Source organism: Onychomys torridus, chromosome 6, assembly GCF_903995425.1.
Source record: "Onychomys torridus chromosome 6, mOncTor1.1, whole genome shotgun sequence".
Lineage (NCBI taxonomy): Eukaryota > Metazoa > Chordata > Mammalia > Rodentia > Cricetidae > Onychomys > Onychomys torridus.
In genome coordinates, this window is record NC_050448.1 from 17,585,793 (window position 1) to 17,605,941 (window position 20,149).

At 34.9% G+C, this 20,149-nt stretch overlaps 1 protein-coding gene across 7 annotated transcripts in view; it reads left to right on the top strand.

Moving 5' to 3' along the window:
• Window positions 1-20,149, top strand: part of Kiaa1109 (KIAA1109 ortholog) — a 201,653-nt gene that overhangs the window by 85,088 nt on the left and 96,416 nt on the right. For all 7 annotated transcript variants that reach the window (XM_036190575.1, XM_036190569.1, XM_036190574.1 and 4 more), the window contains exons 32-43: window positions 1,025-1,145; window positions 2,144-2,290; window positions 4,822-4,949; window positions 5,173-5,372; window positions 7,421-7,618; window positions 8,282-8,493; window positions 10,638-10,789; window positions 11,258-11,408; window positions 11,579-11,731; window positions 14,053-14,293; window positions 15,374-15,516; window positions 19,229-19,448. In XM_036190575.1, the coding sequence (XP_036046468.1) occupies window positions 1,025-1,145; window positions 2,144-2,290; window positions 4,822-4,949; window positions 5,173-5,372; window positions 7,421-7,618; window positions 8,282-8,493; window positions 10,638-10,789; window positions 11,258-11,408; window positions 11,579-11,731; window positions 14,053-14,293; window positions 15,374-15,516; window positions 19,229-19,448 (2,066 nt within the window). The remainder of the gene's footprint in view (window positions 1-1,024; window positions 1,146-2,143; window positions 2,291-4,821; window positions 4,950-5,172; window positions 5,373-7,420; window positions 7,619-8,281; window positions 8,494-10,637; window positions 10,790-11,257; window positions 11,409-11,578; window positions 11,732-14,052; window positions 14,294-15,373; window positions 15,517-19,228; window positions 19,449-20,149) is intronic.

Consider the following 20,149-nt stretch of genomic DNA (forward strand, 5'->3'; position numbering starts at 1 on the left):
AAATGCTAACAGGTATATGAAAAAAATTACTAATCACTGGGGAAATGCCAATTAAAACTATAGTGATATATTACTTCAGACCAGCAAGAATGACCATTATAAAAAGGGAGAGGGACTGTTGTGTATTGTCTGTAGTAATGTAAGTTAATACAGCACCATATTGAGTTTCTTCACATAACAAAATATAAAACTACTATATTTCAGCAACCTTATTAGTGGGTATATATGCAAAGAAAATGAAAGTAGTATGTTGAAGCAACATCTTCCTTTCACGTGCACCAGCACTATTTACAGTAACTAAGAAATGGAAATGACCCATGTCCACTAACTGACAAAATTGGATACATTTACATGGTGGAATACCGTTTAGCCATATGACAATTAATCCTGTAATTTGTGACAATGTGGATGGAACTGAAGATCAGTCAGTAGGTTAAGTCAAATAAGCAAGGCACAGGTAAGTTGTATGTGAATAACTTCTTATGGAATCTGAAACAGTATGGTCTCAATTTTAATGGTAGAATAGTGATTACCAGAGTCCAGCAAGAGTTGGATAGATAAAAGGCAGAGGAATATTGATCAACTGGTACTGAGTTACAGTTAGAAGCTCTGATGTGCACAGAAGAAAGGCTTTTTAAAGTTTTCACGTTAAATAAATGACATTCATAATATCTACATGATACCATGTTAGAATGTACAATCCTAATGTTTTTATGTATCAGGTAAAAAAATTAAAAACCGAAGTTTCAGTTATCAATGTAAGGTGGAAGTCTGTAGAAAATGTTGAACATTATTCATTTGTGGTGGGGGCAAATGTTCCTGCCCAATCACAGGGTTTTGGGGGTGATAGGTAATTTCAGTAATGTTTTCCCTGTAGAGTTTCTAAAGATGTAATTTAGGATTTTGCATTTCAGTATTGAACTGTAAATATTGAGATGGTGGTAAGTTTCACTGATTGTTTGGTAAAATAGGTCATAGTATTAAATGAAAATTTAATTTTTCATTTTTCTTTGTTTTTCATCAGATATATTGAAGCTATGGTTCACCGTGCTAGTACCCGGCACCCAGCTACAATTGTAGATGATCTTCACACTAAAGTCCTTAGAGAAGCAGTCCAGAATAGCAAGACTACCTTCTCAGAAAACGTAAGAAGTTTTTGGTTCAATGCACATAGCAAATTGAGTATTCACCATGTGTAAGAATATCCAAACTTGAAAAACTCAAATGTATCAAAATTTTATCAATAAGTTAAATTGAAATGTAGCACAAATAACTACTGTGGATTAAGTAGTACTACTTAAAAATCATAGCTTCATTTTTTTCTTTTATTCTGAAAGTAGCTTAGTTCCAAGCCTTTTCTAACAAGCCTTGTCCTTAAGTGACGAAAACAATTTTAAGATTTATTTTATTTTAAATTTGTGGTACTCTGAAAGAGCAGTATATGCTTTTAAATGTTGAGCGTTTCTCCATCCCTATAATGAACATTCTTTAGAATTACTATTTTGGTCTTTAAGAACCAAAGGTATACATATTTTTAGCTTCCTTTTATTTTTATGTTGTTTCTTGTTCACCTCAGTGAATTGAGTAATTCCCTTTCCTGTAGCACCAGTTGCTTGGCAGCCATAGTCTAGTGCTCTTTGGATTTTTCAAGTTTACTATATCACATTTAGATCAGTACCAAAGTAGAGGTGAAAGGAATCCTGAGTTTCTGGTAAGCCAGTTATTAACTCATCCTGTGTTGGCCTTTAATGTGCTACATTCAGGTAGTTAGAGTAGAGCAGTATGAAAAAAGGAAACTTGAACTATTCCCAGCCAATAAGGAGTCAGTTGTCAGAAATGAAGTCAGCCTTTAAGACTGTAGAGTTCAGTTCCTAAAATTAATAATAATAATAACATATTATAAAAATATACTATTACCATCTTTGTTTCTCTATAGGTGGATTTCATTTTAGTATATAGTACTTTTTCAGACTGGCAAGCTGGTCTATTTGCCAGCTTTTGCTTGAATTTCAAGGTTGAGTATTAGGATAGTTGATGTCATGTAGACTTGGGGAGGGGTAACAATACAGTGAATACACATGGTGGTGTGGCTGATGTAGAACTTATGAAATGTCTGGAGAATAATTCCACTCAATCCTTTCAGTTGTCCCCTAAGCAAGATGTTCGAGGACCAAAAACTGAGCATCCTGTGATAGGAACAACTAACCAGGGACAAATTCAGACAAATGTCACAACGAGGCAAGATAATGTGACAATTAAAGGTCTACAGGCTAATGTGAGCATACCAAAGGTAATGTTAAACATTTTCCTGATACAGGAGAGCATATTTAGTTTGTTTTACCTTTTATATTCACCAAAGGGAATGTTAGTGAACAGTTTGCAATATCAAAGGATATATTCCATTCTCTTGATGATTTAATGAACATTTATTATAAGTAGCTCACTACAGCAGACTATTAGTAAATATTTGGTAAAATGTTTCATATCCATCCAATAAAAGTTTAATTGTGCCCTGTTTTTTGGTTTGAGAATTTCCTGCATGCATTTAGTGTGTTTTGATCAAGTCTTCCCCTATCCTCTCCCCAAAACTCCTCCCCTATCCCTCACTATCACTTTTCCCTCCCAATTTCATGTGTGTACTCTTTTTCTAAACCCACTGAGTCAGGAGTTAGTTCTTTCAGTATGTGCTTGGCAATCAGGGGCTACATCCTGAAGAAAACTGACTCCCATGGCAGTCATCAATTGACTAGAGCCCCTCAGATAGGATTAGGACTTGGTGAGCACCTATTTATGCTGGGATTTTGGCTAGTTTGATTTGTTTTGTTGTTGTTGTTATTTCTCAGTATTATTTTTTATTGGAAAATTTTTTTCATATGTATATTTTGATCACTTTTTTTCGCTTCCCCAATTTATCCCAGATTATTCCCACCACCCTAACTACCCAATTTTGTGTTCTTTTTTCTTCTCTCTCTTTAAGATATAAAGAAACAAACATGTTAAAAGAAAAACAAACAAACAAAATGGAAATAAAAATAAACAAGCAAAGTCCAAAAAGTCAAAAAATGCCTAACCCAAAACAAAATGAGTCAGAAAGCTCATAAACACACCATTGCATTCATTTTGTATTGGCCAACTACTGGGCATTGGAGAAAACTGATTTTTCCTTTGCCAGTGAATATCAGTTGCAGATAGCTTTTTAGTTACAGGTGGGAACTCATGTCCACTTCCCCTTCTCAATGTTAGGACTACATCTTCTTTAACTTGTATGGGTCTTGTGTATGATGCCACTGTGAGTTCATATGTCCATTAGTCTTGCTGTGTCTGGAAGACCATGTTTCCCTGGAGTCAACTATCACCTCTGGCTCTTACAATCTTTCCACCTCCTCCTTCACATAGAACCTTGATCCTTGAGGAGAAGGGGTCATTGAAGATATCCCATTTAGGACCTTGTGCTCCAAAGTCTCTTGACTCTTTACACATTGTCCAGTTTCAGGTTTCTGTGTTAATCACCATCAACTACAAGAAGCTTCTCTGAGAAGGGTTAAGTGGCTCTGACCTATGGATATAGCAATATGTCATTAGGAATCATTTTCTTTCTGAAGCTCCAATTTATGGGCATAGCAATATGTCATTAGGAGCTATTTTATTACTATGTTCCTTTAGCAGAATAATAGTAGTAGATTTTTCCCATAGTCCCATGACTAGTCCTTATCTAGTCTCAGGTTCTTGGTGCTTTTTATATTATCAATTATGGGTTCTGTCTCATGGAGTGGGATTTAAATGTAATCAGAAAGTGGTTGGTCACTCCCATAACATTTGGGCCACTATTGCAACAGTTCATCTTGCAGGCATATCATTGTTGTAAGTTGCCTAGAGATGGTGATGATTGCCTTTTTCCAGTAGTGTGCAGAGTACCTGCCAGTATCATAAATGCTAGGGTTGACTTGGTCTTGTGCGAATCTTGGGCATGAAGTCATATCCTTTGTTAGTTGTTTGCAGTGTCTGGTCATATCTAGAAAACATAGTTTCACGGCAGTTATCCACCACTTTTGGCTCTTTTTCCCTCATTGATTCCTAAGACTTGGGAATGAAGGTAAGATACAGATGTTCTATTTCTGAATGAGCACTCTTATTCTCTACATGTTGATAAATTGTGAGTTTGTTTATTGCCATCTACTACAAAAAGAAACGCCTCTGAATTTTTCTTTAAAAGTGTAGTTGACCACACTCAGTGGGAGAACATTTATCCACTATTATTTGGGCAGCATAGATTGGTCTTGAAGGATCTTTAAAAAAGTCACAAAATTGCGTGGTTAGGGAAGGAAAGAATGGATCTGGAAAGAGTTGGGGAAGAGGAAGAATATGATCAAAACTCTCCACTAATCAAAAAGCAAGAGAGAGAAACAGCTTCTTTAATGAGTGTTGAGATGCACTAATGTATGAGTATAAAGATATACTTAGGAAAAGCATCAATACTGTGTCCATTTAGCAGAACAATATTAGTAGGTTTTCCCCAGATTCTGTGACCTACTTAGCCACTGGTTCTTGGCCCAGTTAACAATTCCAGGTATTAATTCTGTCTTAAATCCAGTCAGAAAGTATTGATTACTCCCCTAACATTTTTGCCACTATTGCACTAGTGGGCATTTCTTTAGCAGGAATTATGACTGTTTTGAGAACTTTTAAGTTTCTTCTTCATTACCCTCAGATATATGTATATACTCTTATTAGTAGGTTTGTTTTGCTTTTTTATTTGTGATTTAGGTATAAAGTGCACCTTTTAACTTTTCAATTCTGAAATCTGTGACATTTGTGTGTTAGGTTAACTTATGCTTGTTACAAGCCTCAGTGGAAGAATCTCCAGCCACAGTTCCTAATAGAAGTGTGACTCATGTTTCCTTGGTAGCTTTATGTTTTGACAGAATTGCTACGCAAGTTCGTATGAACAGGTAAAAAATTTTTAATAATTTAAGCCATGATTGTTTGTTGGATGTGAAAAGCCCTAATTATCTTAATTCATAGTTATTTTCAAGAAACACTTAGGTAATGTTACTAATATTGGTTTAGTTTAGACAGTGTTTCCTTTTAAACTTAAACAACTTAGTTAAATGTTTTTATTGGACTACATTATTTAAATGTTAACTATTGTGTATTTTTTCTGTTTTCATTAAGAGGTGTGGTTGAAGAGACTTCAAATAATGTAGACCCTAGTAAAATATCAAATTTTGATAGATATGTTCATGCCAGCAAGATGCAGCCTCAGTCATCTGGGTCACTTAGGTCAAATGCTGGAGCAGAGAAAGGCAAAGAAATTGCTGCCAAGTTAAATATCCATCGAGTCCATGGGCAACTTAGAGGTCTTGATACTACAGGTAGGCTTCAAAATATTTCTGTTTTTTGGCATTTGTAAATACGAAATTTTCCAAAATAGAACATTTCGCTTTGAGTAGTACAGCAATTTGACATTATAAGGAAGAGAAAGTACTTTTACAGTGAGGCATTTAACTATCTCATACTTACTTATATTCTATACAGAATGGAAAGTAAGTTTTATGTCCCAAATTTGGAATTACTTCATCTCCTTTTTTTTTTCTTTTAATTTCTAGTTCTTGCTCATTAGAACAGAGAACAGCATATATAGAGCTTTTTAAAAAAGAAAATTGTGTTATTAAAAAGAACTAATTGTAATATTAATCTAAATAGATTTTTCTTTTTTTTTTAAATCAGAAAACTTCTTTTTTTTTTTGATATTTTTTTCTTATTATCCCTAATAAACTGAAAGAGAAAAGTAGAACTGTTAGATGCCATTTTAGTATATGTGGTTTTATTTTTGGTTTTGTTTTTTTGTTGTTGTTTTTGGAACTCTTTTTAGTGCTTTTTAGAAACTGAAAGGATCTCAGAATGTCAGATTGAATTTAAAAAATTTTGTTTGTTAGTCTAATTTGGGATGATTGTTCCCCAAAATCTGTATATTGGGCATATAACCAATCCCAAATGAACAAATGGTTTTTTTGAATCTGCTCCCTGTCTTGTGGGTTCTGTAGGCGTCATAGTTCCTATCTGTGTTCTAGGTCAGTGTAACTGCTGGGCCTATCTCAGGGTTTGTCTTAGTTAGGGTTTCTATTACTGCAATGAAATACTATTGATGAGAAAGAAAATTAGAGTAGAAAGGGTTTATTTACTTTACTTTTTCACATCACAGTTCATCATCAAAGGAAGCCAGAACAAGAACTCAAGCAGGGCAGGAACCTGGAGTCAGGAGCTGATGTAGAAGCCATAGAGGAGTACTGCTTACTGGCTTGCTCTTCATGACTTGTCTACAACCAGTCTTATGGAGATTTTCCTTAATTGAGGTTCCCTCCTCTTAAATAACTTTAGCTTGTGTCAAGCTGGCATAAAAGTATCTAGCAAAGGACTTATTTATGTATAACTTCACAGCATCTGACCTATGGCTTTCAAAAGATATTTTTTTATAACTACCTGCAAACTATAGCCCTAAAACTGGGACAAAACACAGTAGTTTGAGTTGTAAAATGTCTGTAGATTGCAGTGGTGACCAGTTTGCACTTAAGTATTATGCCTGATCATAAGCATTGTATTATATAACTTGAAACTCACTGTCCAGAATAAATATTCATTACAAATAAAACTCCCCATGAATTTCCAAGATATATTTGCATAATAATGCAGAACAAATATAAGTGTTTATACATATGTTTGAGATTCTCAATCTTTTGGCATTTGATAGCCACAGACAGATGAGGTAGGTTTCTGAATGCAGTGTTTTGAGCTTTCCATTGGGTATGCCTTCATATCTATGGGAGTAGATTACTCATAAAATTAAATAAATTTCTCCCCTTATACCCTTATTAAAAGTAAGTTCAAGAAATTTAAAGAGAAATGCAAGTTATTAAATAATCATAAAAGTTTGGGAAAATGGAGGTACATTTTACTACGTTGCATCTGTAAATAGTGGATTCATAGCAATGTCTAATAAATTGCACTCATATAAAATGTTAGTATAAGGCAGTCTTTTAATAAAAGTTACACTTTTCCTAGGAAACAGTGTTTTTCCTCAGGCCACATAAATGAAATAATTTTATTGTAAATGATGAAAGCTTTTTCAAGTACTTTACCACAAAGCTGGATTATTTAGGAGTTTATTACCTTTGTTGACAGAATACTCTGATCTTTCAAAAACAAATTGATAAATTCATTGTTAACTCTGGAATTTTCTTTACTTCTTTGTAGACAGAATTTTTTAAGTGTTTTATTTATTTTTTATTTTATTATTTTATTTTTCTGTCTTTGCAGAATACTAAGATACTTTTTTAGGACAACCATTGTGAGTGATTTATTTTCTCAAATATTAACATCTGTTTTTTTCTTAAAAAAGTTCATTGTGCTCTCTCAATAATAGACATCGGGACCTGTGCCATCACAGCCATTCCCTTTGAGAAGTCCAAAGTTTTATTTACTCTTGAAGAGTTGGATGAATTTACTTTTGTAGATGAGACAGATCAGCAAACTATCCCAGATGTAACACGGATAGGTCCCAGTCAAGAAAAATGGGGCTGGATAATGTTTGAATGTGGACTTGAAAATTTAACTATAAAAGGTAAGCTTTTTTTAACCCTGAGTTCTGCTTAAGTGGGGACAGTTTGGTTTAACATTGCTGAAATGTGTTTATTGGTTGTTACTTGGAGCAACCTGGATCAACATAATACAGCAGAAATTGTGGTACCTGGTGGATAGCAATCCCAGTTATTCCTTCCACAGCAAGACAGTCCTTCTGTCCCAAATCTTGGGGCCTCATAGAACAGCAGGGTATAGAAATTCCTCAGTTCATTGGAGCATCCCATTCTTTTCAGAGTTTAGAGCTTTGCCATATAACAAGTAAATATTTCATGTAAATTCTTTATTTAATGAAAACTACTATTTATACTTGTTTCTTATATAAGTGGCGGGGGGGGGGGAGAAAAGGAGGAAGGTAAGTCTTATACCATTATGAATAATACTTTAAACTAGCAAAGTTCAATTGTTATAAGACTTTGAGGTTTAGTCTTCCATGACTCGATTAAATACTTAAAATACTAGTGGCTGTCTGTATGTCTATACCTTTTGACCTAGTAAGTTAGTCATGCATAAAGCTTTTAGATAAGGGCAAAAGCTAGTGACGAAAAACATGGTCTTGATGAAGTTATATACAGATACTTTAGAGTACAGCAGTAAAACACATATCTACTCTTTTTCTAACAGATTACTCCTTTCATTTTTATAGGAGGAAGGCAATCTGGTGCAGTTTTATATAACAGTTTTGGAATTATGGGTAAGGCTAGTGTCACAGAAAGGGGTGGAGTGCTGACATCCAATAATTCTTCTGATTCTCCAACGGGCAGCGGCTACAATACTGATGTCTCTGATGATAACCTTCCGTGTGACCGAACCAGTCCTTCCTCTGATATAAATGGAAACTCGGTCTCAGATGAACAAGTTGGTGAATTTCTAATGATACTAATAGTTTGGAATTAGGAAACTACACAATTCAAAATGAGGCATATCTCCTTGTCATTTCCAGTTTGGGAGTTGTAATATTTTGTTGAATATACTATGACTAGAGTATATTTTCTGAATAGGTATAGGAATATATACCTATGGTGCATATTCCTGCCCAATATAGTATTTAGCATAATACCCTGCTTATGTATGCACTTACTAAATATTTGTTAAGTAAATGAATTTATAGAACTTATGAAAAGTAAGCTTGATTAATTAATTAGGTTTTGATTAATTTAGAAGTCAGTGATATTTTATGTAGATAATATTTTTATCAATATCTGCTTTAGATACCATTTTAAATAATACCTTATATTCAGTTAATTATTTTTATTGTAGTAGAATTTAATTGTGATGGATATGTTAACAGCAAAAATATTTAAAATTCTGTATTGTGGAGAAGTTGGGTCACTAACTGCTTGGTGACCTTGGACTAGCAAGTTTTTTAGCTTTTCCTGTTTTTTTTTCCCCCAGTTATAATAGTGTAGTAAGTAATGTCATTGACTCTACAGAGTTTTGAAGACTGAAACATACCATATATAAAAACTTTACTCAGTGTCTAGTACAAACAAGAATTTAGTGAATGTATACAGATACACATAAACTTCTGAGAGTAAACAGAAAAAGCTTAAGAAAGCACCCTTTCATTAAGAAATAGATTGTGGGCACCTAGTATTCATGGTTATACTTAACTCTGAACCCCATTTCCTGAGGATTATTTATTTTTATTTCTCTGTTGTGAGAAACAGATTATCAGTGTGTTGGTCTAGGTATGCTGTATGTAGCCTACATGTGGTGATCAGAGACAGCCTCTGAATATCAGCCTTTACCTTCTCCTTGAGACAGGTTTCTTCAATGCTGTATAAACCAGTTGGCTGGTTAGAGCATCCTGAGATTCTCCTGTCACCACCTCTCATTCCCCTGTTGGAACACACTGAGATTACAGACCTGTAGTACTGCCTGAGGAGTGTTTGTTTGTTTTCATGTGAATTCTGATGATTCAAACTCAGGTTGTCAGGCTGTTGGGCAAATGCTGTTACCCATTGAGCCACTGTCCCTAGCCCCTGGGGATTTATTTTTATTTGGTCCATAGTTGTAGAGTTAATCAATTTCCAGAACAGCCTGATGGTTCAGCAGGTAGAACCAATTGCCAGGTAGCTTGCTTGGCAACCAAAATTTGAATCTTCGTAAAAATAGTAGGAGAAAACTGACTCTACAGAGTTGTCCTCTGATCTTCATATTTGCACCATGGCATTCTTACACTTAATGTTCACACCCCTACACTATAGTAATAGATAACATTTTAAGTTAATCAGTTTCCTTACTAGTTCTTTAGAAGTGTTTGGAGGATTGAATTAGAATTTTAATGAAAGGAATGAAGACAGACACATGTGGCTGTGAACTGAACAAGAGTTCTTTCGGTGTTCTTTCCCTCTCACCTATTGACCAGGCATATTGCTGCAGTAATAATGCATAAGTCTCCCTCCTTTTTTTAAATGTCAAGTTCTGTGTTTTTATACACCCAAGTGCCTGGCTCATAGCTCCTTGAAAAATCAACGTCTCAAATTTAATTATTATGTTTTGTGATGCTAAGGAATAAACTTAGGACCTTGTAACATGCTTTGCAAGAGCTAACCCTACCACTTAGCTGCCTCCCCAGCCATAGAGGTTTCTTTTGTTGTTGTTGTTTTGTTTCTGTCAGGGATAGTCTTGCTATTTTGCCTAGACTAGTATTGACCTCCTGGGCTTTTAAAAGATCCTCTTGTCTAAGCCTCCGGAATATCTAGGACTACAGGTTTAGATTTCTTTCTCAAAGAAAAGTATATGGGGTCTAGTAAGATGGCTCAGCAAGCAAAAGCATTTTCTGCCTTGCTGCCAAACCTGATGGATGCCCTGGGTTTAGATCCCAAGTAGGAGGTTACTTGGAGCAGTAGTCATAGTTCATGGTTTTATGTAAAGGTATACTCTGTTCAGCCTGATGGATGAAAAGGTTTTGTGCTTTAAGCCTGTGCTAGTAAGCCTGTGTTGTGGTTCTGCAAGATCAATACATTATTAAGTTGTTGGCTTTTTTTTTTATATAGGATGAAGGAGTTGAATCTGATGATCTGAAAAAAGATCTACCTCTAATGCCACCACCTCCAGATTCATGTAGCATGAAATTGACCATTAAAGAAATTTGGTTTAGTTTTGCAGCTCCCACCAATGTGAGATCTCCTACGCATGCATTTTCTAGGTAAAAAATTTCAAAATGTAATTTTGTCCACTGACAGTTTGTCCTTATTTCAGACAGTATGCGTTCTTTTACATTTACTTCCTGAAATATTTTTCTGATATCTAATACTCTGTTAGTGCTAAGGTGACTATTCTTCCTGTCTTTCTCATTGGACACTTTCTGTAGATATTATATTTTCTCTACTTACCCCAATTTCTTTCCAGTATTTTAGCTATATTTACTTGTCTTTTCTTATAAATAAATAAATAAATAAATAAATAAAACTTTTGTTTTATTCTTCATTTCAGACATATTTGCCCCTATTTCCTTTCCAAGCGTCCATTTTTTATTTATATGTTCATAATTTAATGACCAAAAAGAAAAATATTGCCTCAGTAAAATAATAGTAAATGCTATAGATATAGGAGATTGTTTGAAATATAAATCTTGATCCTACTTTTTTTTTTTTTTTAATTTTTATTTTAAAAGGCAGCTGAACCTTTTAAGCACTGCAACCCCAGCTGTTGGTGCATGGCTGGTTCCCATTGATCAACTCAAGTCATCTTTAAACAAATTAGAGACTGAAGGAACCCTGAGAATTTGTGCTGTTATGGGATGCATAATGACAGAAGCATTAGAGGTGTGTCTTTTAATCATATAATGTATCAGACATGCTTGGTTACTGAAAATGATTCACTACTATAATAGTTATTGGAAAATACCAGATCTACAAGTTCTGAATTACTAGATATCTTTGATTATAGGATCTCTTATCATATAATTTTAAGTCTTTTGTTCTTGTGTTTTCAGAATAAAAGTGTACATTTTCCTTTAAGAAGTAAATATAATAGACTTACAAAAGTTGCTCGCTTTCTCCAAGAAAATCCTTCATGTTTACTATGTAATATTCTACATCACTACCTCCATCAAGCAAATTACTCCATCATTGATGATGCCACAATGGTTAGTACTAGATTTTTTGTTTTGTTTTGTTTTTTGATACAGGGTTTCTTTGTGTAGATCCTGAAACTCACTTTGTAGACCAGGCTGGTCTCAAACTCACAGAGATCCTACCTGTCTCTGCCTCCTGATTGCTGGCCTGCACCACCACACCTGATTGGTAAGTATTAGCTTTAAGGAAGCTGCTATTCTGTAGCAATAGTACAGATGGACAGGAAGAGAAATTTGGTTAGAAATACAGGTCAGTAGATAGCATTGTGCTCTGATTGACATTCTTGGAGTGGCATGTATAAAGGTGTTAGTAGAAGCTGTCAGTATGAATAGGATTTCTCAGCATGATAGATTAAATGAGAAATGGTCAAAGGTGGAATTCTGAAAAAAATGCCAGACTTCAAGAAGGTTAGAGAGGTTGGATAAAGCTAAACTGATTGCTAAGAAGGGAAGTAAAGAGATAGGAGAACTGAGACAGTTGTATCCTAGAAGCTAATAGCATAAGTTTTAAGCCACAAAACAATCCCTAGAGTCACAATTGTTTAGTAAAATAAAGAGTGATTAATGAGGGGAGACTATATAATTAATTGCACAGCTCATCCCTGCCCCCAGGAAAGCAAATAGCAAATTGTGATTGGAATGTTAGAAGTTTGAGAACATTGCTTGTCTTCTCCAGGCTTCTGGGTAGTAGAGCATACACAACAATATTTAGTCAAATTAGGCAACTATGTATCACTACTATTAATGGCCAGCCATTCCTTTCACCAGGCAAGTAAAGAATCAATGATAAGTGGTGGGTTTTAAAAAGACGTTTATATCTAAGACTGAAATAGTTCTACTTTCTGGAAATTGAAGACAAAGTTGTACAATGTAAGCCTGACATGCCCATCCAAGTTGTGGTCTGAGAAACTAGAACAAAAAGACTTGAGGCATTAACCCTGAGAGGATGCTCTACAAGATGTGAAAGGAAGAGAGAGGTACAGATGGCACTGTGTCTAGGCAGAAAAGAGAAGACCTGATGTTCCTTAGATAGTGGGTGTGCTTTCTCACCCTGTTATAAATGGAGCCCTTTGGCCAAAGTGAACATTTATGTCAGTGTGAGAATTGCAGTAAAGAAGAGTTGAGGAGAATTCACAATTTTCTTTTAAGACTGAAATAGGAAAGTAGCCAATGTTTCTTTCCTGTAATCATCTTCATTGTTAGCTTTCAAGATAGTTACAAATCCATTTATACCCAGGATTTAATTTACAACAATACAATTTAATATTTAAAAGTAGAGATATGTGATAGATTACTAATCTTTGCAGTGAATAATTTTATTTCTTATAAACTTAGTGAATCATCTAAGAAATTTTGAATCTTCATTTGGGCCAAAAATGTCAATTAAATGGTTCTTAAAATAATGAAAAGCTGGGCATTGGTGGCTCACGCCTTTAATCCCAGCACTCGGGAGTCAGAGGCAGACAGATCTCTGTGAGTTCGAGGCCAGCCTGGTCTCCAAAGCAAGTTCCAGCAAAGGCACAAAGCTACACAGAGAAACTCTGCCTCGAAAAACCAAAAAATAAAAAAAAAATATATAATAATAATAATGAAAACAAAAGCAACTTTGTACCTAGTGTTTAGTGTCTTGTTCACCTGATGTAGCCATGGTGTTTTATGACAAAATTATGTAATGCAGAATTTAGAGTTTGGGTTCTGTATCGGGTATTTTCTGTTACTCTAATCAAATACCTGGGGCTGGTAATTTATGAACGGAGGACGTTTCTACAGTTCTCAAGTACCCAGAGCATAGCACTGGCATTAGTGTGGCTCTGGTGAGGACCAGAATCCCTTGGCAGTGGCTCCATGGTGTATGAGAGAAAGAGAGAGAGAGGTAGAGGGAAGAGTGGGGGAGAAGGGAGAGGAGAGAAGGGAGAGGGGAGTGGGGGAGGGGGGAGAGGAGAGAGAGGAGAGATATCCCAATGCCAAGACAGGTAGCCAGAAGCAGGTGAAGTAGTGGCCTTGCTCTTTAATAACAGCCCATGTACAGACTAATCAGGTCTCACCATAACTGCTATAATGAATTCTAAGACCACTGTCCTCAGTGATCTCCATTAGATTCCCTCTTAAAGATTCCTCCCCTTTCTAAAAACATTGCTACACTGGAACCGAAACTTTTAAAGTCCATAAACCCTCTAGGGACATTTGCAATGTATGTGTAGCTGTAGGAGGTTTTATTGTCAATTTGAAATCCTAGGTATTGTTGAACAAACTATTTAAAATCTAAATTTTAGTTTCTTCATCTCATAAGTAGACATTTGGAAATTTAAATAAATTCTTCATTGTGACCATAGAGTGATGGGCTCCCTGCACTGGTAACTTTAAAGAAAGGATTAGTTGCTTTGGCACGTCAGTGGATGAAGTTCATTGTGGTGACACCTGCCTTCAAAGGAGTTAGCTTACACCGACCAGCTCAGCCACTGAAACCTCCAGCTGCTGTGGACCAGGAGCATGAAGATGGACTGGGCCTCGATAATGGAGGTGGTCTTCAAAGTGATACCAGTGCTGATGGTGCAGAATTTGAGTTTGATGCAGGTAACTTTAGACTAGGGTACTTTTCTACTTCTTTTTTCTCAGTGTAATCAATTTTTTTTTTTTTTTTTTTTTTTTTTGGTGGGGTGGGACTGGGTATTTGCCTTTTGTAGGAATAGCTTCATATCAATAATATACCTCTTTACAAGATACCAGTGAAGACCTTTTTCCTGTAGCTACTAGCAAATCCTAGCTGTTGCATAGTTGGTCACATGGTATTCAATAATTTTAATTTTTGTCTCAAATTTGAAAATACTATGGTTTAACTGTGCAGTTGTGAATTTTATAAATCCACATTCACAAATGACTTTGGAATCTTTTTATTGAACAAATTTTATAATTTGGCATTGTGAGGTATAGAAGACTTAGGATCTATCCAGTAGAGACAACTTCTATAGCAAGCTCATTTTTTAAAAAAAAACCTGCCTTTTAAAATTGTACTTGCACCATTTATCTGTTTTTAAAGGAGTTTTATCTTGTCATCTGTTACATATATTTGATATTTAAGTAAATTTAGAAGCCTGAGCTTGGCATACAATTCTATAAATAAAATGTGTTGTATCTGAAGTTTTTGAAATGTATGTTTGTACTTTAATTTTTTATTATGATGATAGATTAGATTGTCTTAAGGTGTTTTGAAAAAGAATTAAAAGTAGGGGGAAAAGGTAGTCCTAAAATTACAGATTTCAGACCATTTATATAGCATAATTTTTAAAACTTTACTTTTAATAAATATATTATTAAAAGTAGCCTGAATTTTATTGCTTATTATCCAGAATTTAGTATGCATAGAGGTTGATTAGTTCAGTCACTTCCCTTCTAATTGTTCATTGTACCTGTATTTATTTGTGGCACACTCCATATTCTAGAGGGTAATTGAATTAGATTTTGGTCACTATATTGGTGGATGGTGTAAACTCAGATTAAGGTTGGAGAGTAAGGAAACAAAAACATGAAGATTATAAAAATTTATATTTTTCAGCTTGTAAAGATGGATTTTAATTATACAGATCAGAATACTAGTTGATTTGTAAAGAAAATGTGTGGTCATATATCTAACTTCCTCTTTTTTAACCATTTTAGCCACAGTTAGTGAACACACAATGCTTCTAGAAGGAACAGCTAACCGGCCACCACCTGGTAGCTCTGGACCTGTCACTGGAGCTGAAATAATGAGGAAGCTTTCTAAAACTCACACCCATAGTGACTCTGCATTAAAAATAAAGGTATAGTATGCTGGTTTTGATTAAAATTTAAAACTTAACATTGTTGACCTAATTTTTTTATTTGAATATTAAATGTATTAAATGCCTGCTCTAAATATTCCAATTTTATATTGAAATTAATTTGGTTAATAGCTTTTGGTGTATATATTTCCATGAAAATTGTATCATCAATGATTAAAAATTAAAGACTGCTCAACCTTTGTGGGTTTTTTTTTATCTTATTGAATATTATATGTAATAAAATTTAGTATTAAAAATGTTAATAATAATCTTGTCATTTCAGTTTTAATGAGAAGCCTTTTAGGCTGTATATTATCAATTGCAAAGCTTAGGTTGGGATTTTACAAATTAGGATCTTAACTCCATTATTTTAACAAGTTTAAAGAATGCTCGGTAAGAGGGACAATATAGTCAGGTGAGTAGACTAGCATATAGAGCAATACCCTCATTTTAATCCTGCTCTGTAACTTGAAAAATTACTGATTTGTGCATCCTTATTTGTAAGGTAGATATTTTGACAACAACCTCCATTGGAGGATTATGGTGAGAATAACTGAGTTAAGACATGTAAGTGTATCTGATACTTTGTATTATTATGGGGTTTTTTTTGTTGTTGTTTGTTTGCTTTTCTAAGAACTGAAAATATTAGTTAATAGTTTTTTCAATTAAAGTCTGCATGTAATTTACATTGCTAGAATAATTTTGACCTTAAAATATTAAATTTCTAAATAAAATACACATGAAAAAGGGCTACCAAATAAACAACAATAAAAGTTTTTTTCCTAATCATTAAGAAAAAGACAAGATACTAAAAAGAAAAGTTAAAAAATGGATAAAGGCATAAAATGTCATAAAAATATGTATACACATATGCAGATGTATTCTCTTATAAAGAAATATAAAATAAAATGACATTTCCATTTTTATCTATAAGATTAGAATACTAAAACTTTTGATATTACATATTATTGGTGAAGATTTAAGGAAACAGTCTCCTGTTTTTTCTCCTACAATATTAGAATATTGTTATATGACATACCTTGTTCTGGGGAGACACTACACACATGTCCACTCAAATAGAGAACCTATGACTCACCAAAGTACAGATACTACCAGAGTCCAACTTGGAGAAGCAGTGAGTTTTATTGGGTTACTTTCAGGAATAGGAGTGGAATGTTTCAATCTGGGAGGAAACATTTGCATAAGAAGTGAACATGGTCCTGACTTTTGAAGGACAGTATGGCAATTATATGTGAAAGTTAAAATCTTTCCATGTCAAGGACTATTTATTCATTCTAGAAGTGACCATAAATGATCAGATAGATCCTAGAACTTTCTTGGTAATACCAAGTGGGAAAATAATGAACATGACATAAAATAATTAAACATCAGAGGGCTAATAAATGTACAGTTATAAATGCCTACCACAAAGCCTTTCCAAAAAGGGGTTAGGTCTGTGTGCAGCTGTGGATGTCACTGGAATTACATGGATTGAATTAACAGCAGAATATAGGGGTGCGCGCGCGTGTGTGTGTGTGTGTGTATGTGTGTGTTTTAGTTTTCTACTGCTGTGAAGAAACACCCTGACCAAGGCAACTTATAAAAGAAAACACTTAAATGGGGACTTACAGTTTCAGAGGGTTAGAATCTATGACCATCATTGTGAAAAGTATGGTGGCAGGCAGGCATGGCAATGGAGCAGTAGCTGAAAGCACTTGTTAAGACAACTGTGAGACAGAAAAGACTGCTAACTGGGAATGGCATGGGCTTTTGAAACTTCAAAACCACCCCCAACACACCTCTTCCAAAAGGGCCACACCTCCTAATCCTTCCCAAACAGTTCCACCAACTGCAGAATATAGCATTCAAATATGTGAGCTTATGGGGGCTATTCTTATTCAAACCACCACAATGTGTATGCTTTTATAGCACATAAATAATACAGAAAAATGAAAAACTAGAAAAACATTGGGAAAGAGATCTAGATAACTAGAACACAACTTTCTACTAACGTTTCTTATGCTTTTAAAGTTTTTATTTTGTGTACATATTGCCTTTTAAATTAATGTGTTTGTTAAAGTGCTAATTTTAAAACACACACAGTAATAGATTGGTGCACTCTTTGTTATTATTAAAGTGCTAGAAGGGTGAGTATTCTCATTTCATTTTTGTTGCTATGCCAAATGCTCTTAAGCAACACAGAAAGGAAAGGTTTTTTTGTTGTTGTTTTGTTTGTTTGTTTGTTTGTTTGTTTTTACTTATAATTCATGTGATAGTCCATCATTTCAGGGAAGTCAGGACAGGAACTCAAGCACCTAGTCATAGCATATTGACTGTCAAAAAAGAAAAGAGAATATATGCATCCTTGCTTGTGTGCACTCATCTAATCTTTGTCCTCTTTCATACTGTGCAGGACCTCTTTTCTAGGGAGTGGTGCCATTTGCAACAGACTGTGTTCCCACGTCTTTCAGCAGTTAAAAGTCTTCCACAGATATGGCCATAGACCAACTCAGTCTTGACAGTGCCCCATTAGACTGTCTTCCCATTCAAGTTGACAGTCAAAACCAATAAGCGAAGATAGTATAATATCAAGAGTGGTGGAGTTGAAGTAAGGCAGATGGGTTAAAATATCTGACTTTTCCTCAGTTGGTTATTTATAAAACTAATTTTTCCTTTGTGAGACAAGGCTAATCATCTACATCAAAAAGCATACAGGGATTAAATAACATGAAATACACATAGCACATGTTTAGTATGTTGTAAGTGCTCTTATCTCCTACAGTGAGAGATTTCTTTCCCTTCCCCCTTTTTGCTAATACTTCAGTGGTCTTTTTTCTGTATCTCCTGTTCTTACTCAAAAAGCCTGTAGTTTCCTTTCTGTTGGTTGTCTATGCTTACCTCCAGTTTTAAAAAAAAAAAAAGTACGGTCAAGACTGACAAATAGCTTTCCTTCTCTAGTTTTGTTATTTCTGCTCTGTGATTTTTATGTTTGTTTGGTTGATTTTTGTTTGTTTTGATAAATGTCTTGTTTCTATTTGGCTGCCCTGGAATTTACTGTATTGATTATGTTGGCCTTGAACTCATGGCAGTGCTCTTGCCTCAGCTTCCTATGTGCCGAGATTATGTTTAATGCATTATGTCTCTCCTGGGACCTTACTTTTGATGGTGTCAGTCATGTAACAAGTTGATTCTTAGTTTTTTAAGAGAATAGTTCTATGAGGCAGATTATTTCTGGGTATCAGTTGCTGGACCAGTAATTAAACAGTGATAAAAAGAATTGCTCTGGTTACTTCTTATTCTTTAAATAGCTATAAGCATGTTCTTAGCACCTCTACAAACATTCTTCCTCATAACTTGCTTAAGTCCTGATGCTCTGGTTACTGGCCCCTTAGATACTTACAAGCATTTATTTCCTGTATTATGTTTGAGATTCTGTTCTATGATTCTTATTCAACTATAGAAACTGATTAGTGATTAATTGTTAAAATACTTCAAGGAATATACTTGAATGTGATGTGTAGCCCTTAGCATTCATTGTACATCAGAGTTATAGAAAATGCTTTTTTACATTTGACACACAACAGTCCTAATAGACAGAATCACTATATTAAAGGGTAGGATAGCTAGCAGCAGTAGCAACCATCATAGAGGTTGTAATTATCAGGAGTCATTTTTACATATGTTAGAAAAAATTCCGGTGTTTATTTTTTAGGGCATTCATCCATACCATTCTCTGAGTTACACCAGTGGAGACACTGCTACAGATTCTCCAGTCCATGTTGGACGTAGTGGGATGCCAGTAAAGGAGAGTCCAAGGAAGGAGAGCCTTCTCAGCTATCTGACTGGAAGCTTCCCGAGCCTGCACAACCTTCTGGAAGGCACTCCTCAGAGAAGTAGTGCAGCTGTGAAAAGTAGCTCCCTAACAAGAACAGGTATCTAGCTCCAGTGAATCCAGGTCTCACCTCTGGACTCATACATGTGTGTGTGCGCGTGCACACACACACACACACACACACACACACACACACACATACACACACACACAATTAAAATTAAAACAATTCTTTCAATTAATTTTCTATTGTGGAGAATTAAAAAAAGTTTATGATATACTTTGGTTGCATGACTAATCTTTTTCGTATACTCTTTTTGAAAAAATATCTTAGAATAAAAGTATAACTTTCTCTTCATGCCTTTCACTTTTTGTTTTCAAATAAGTGCTGACTAATGCCAACCTATGCATGCTGAGACTAAGGAATGTAGAATTATCATCCTGTGATAATAAAAATGAATTCTGTACTAATGCTTTAGAATCTGCCTAACAACCTCATGAAGTGAGAGTTAAAAAATTCTTGGGGAGATGGCTCAATAGTTAGGAGCACTAGCTGCTGTTGCAGAGGAGACCTAAGTTTGCTCCCCAGCATCCACATGTTCCAGTGGATCCTGATGCCCTCCCTCTTCTGGCTCCCACAGGCACTGCATGTACTTTGTACACAGACACACTTAGGCAGAACACCTATATGCATAAAATAAAAGTAAAGGAATTTTTAAAAAAAATTTGTGAAGACATTTTTATCTGACATTCGGAAAGTATGTAAGTGGCATTCTCTGTGTTACAGTATATGGTAATTTT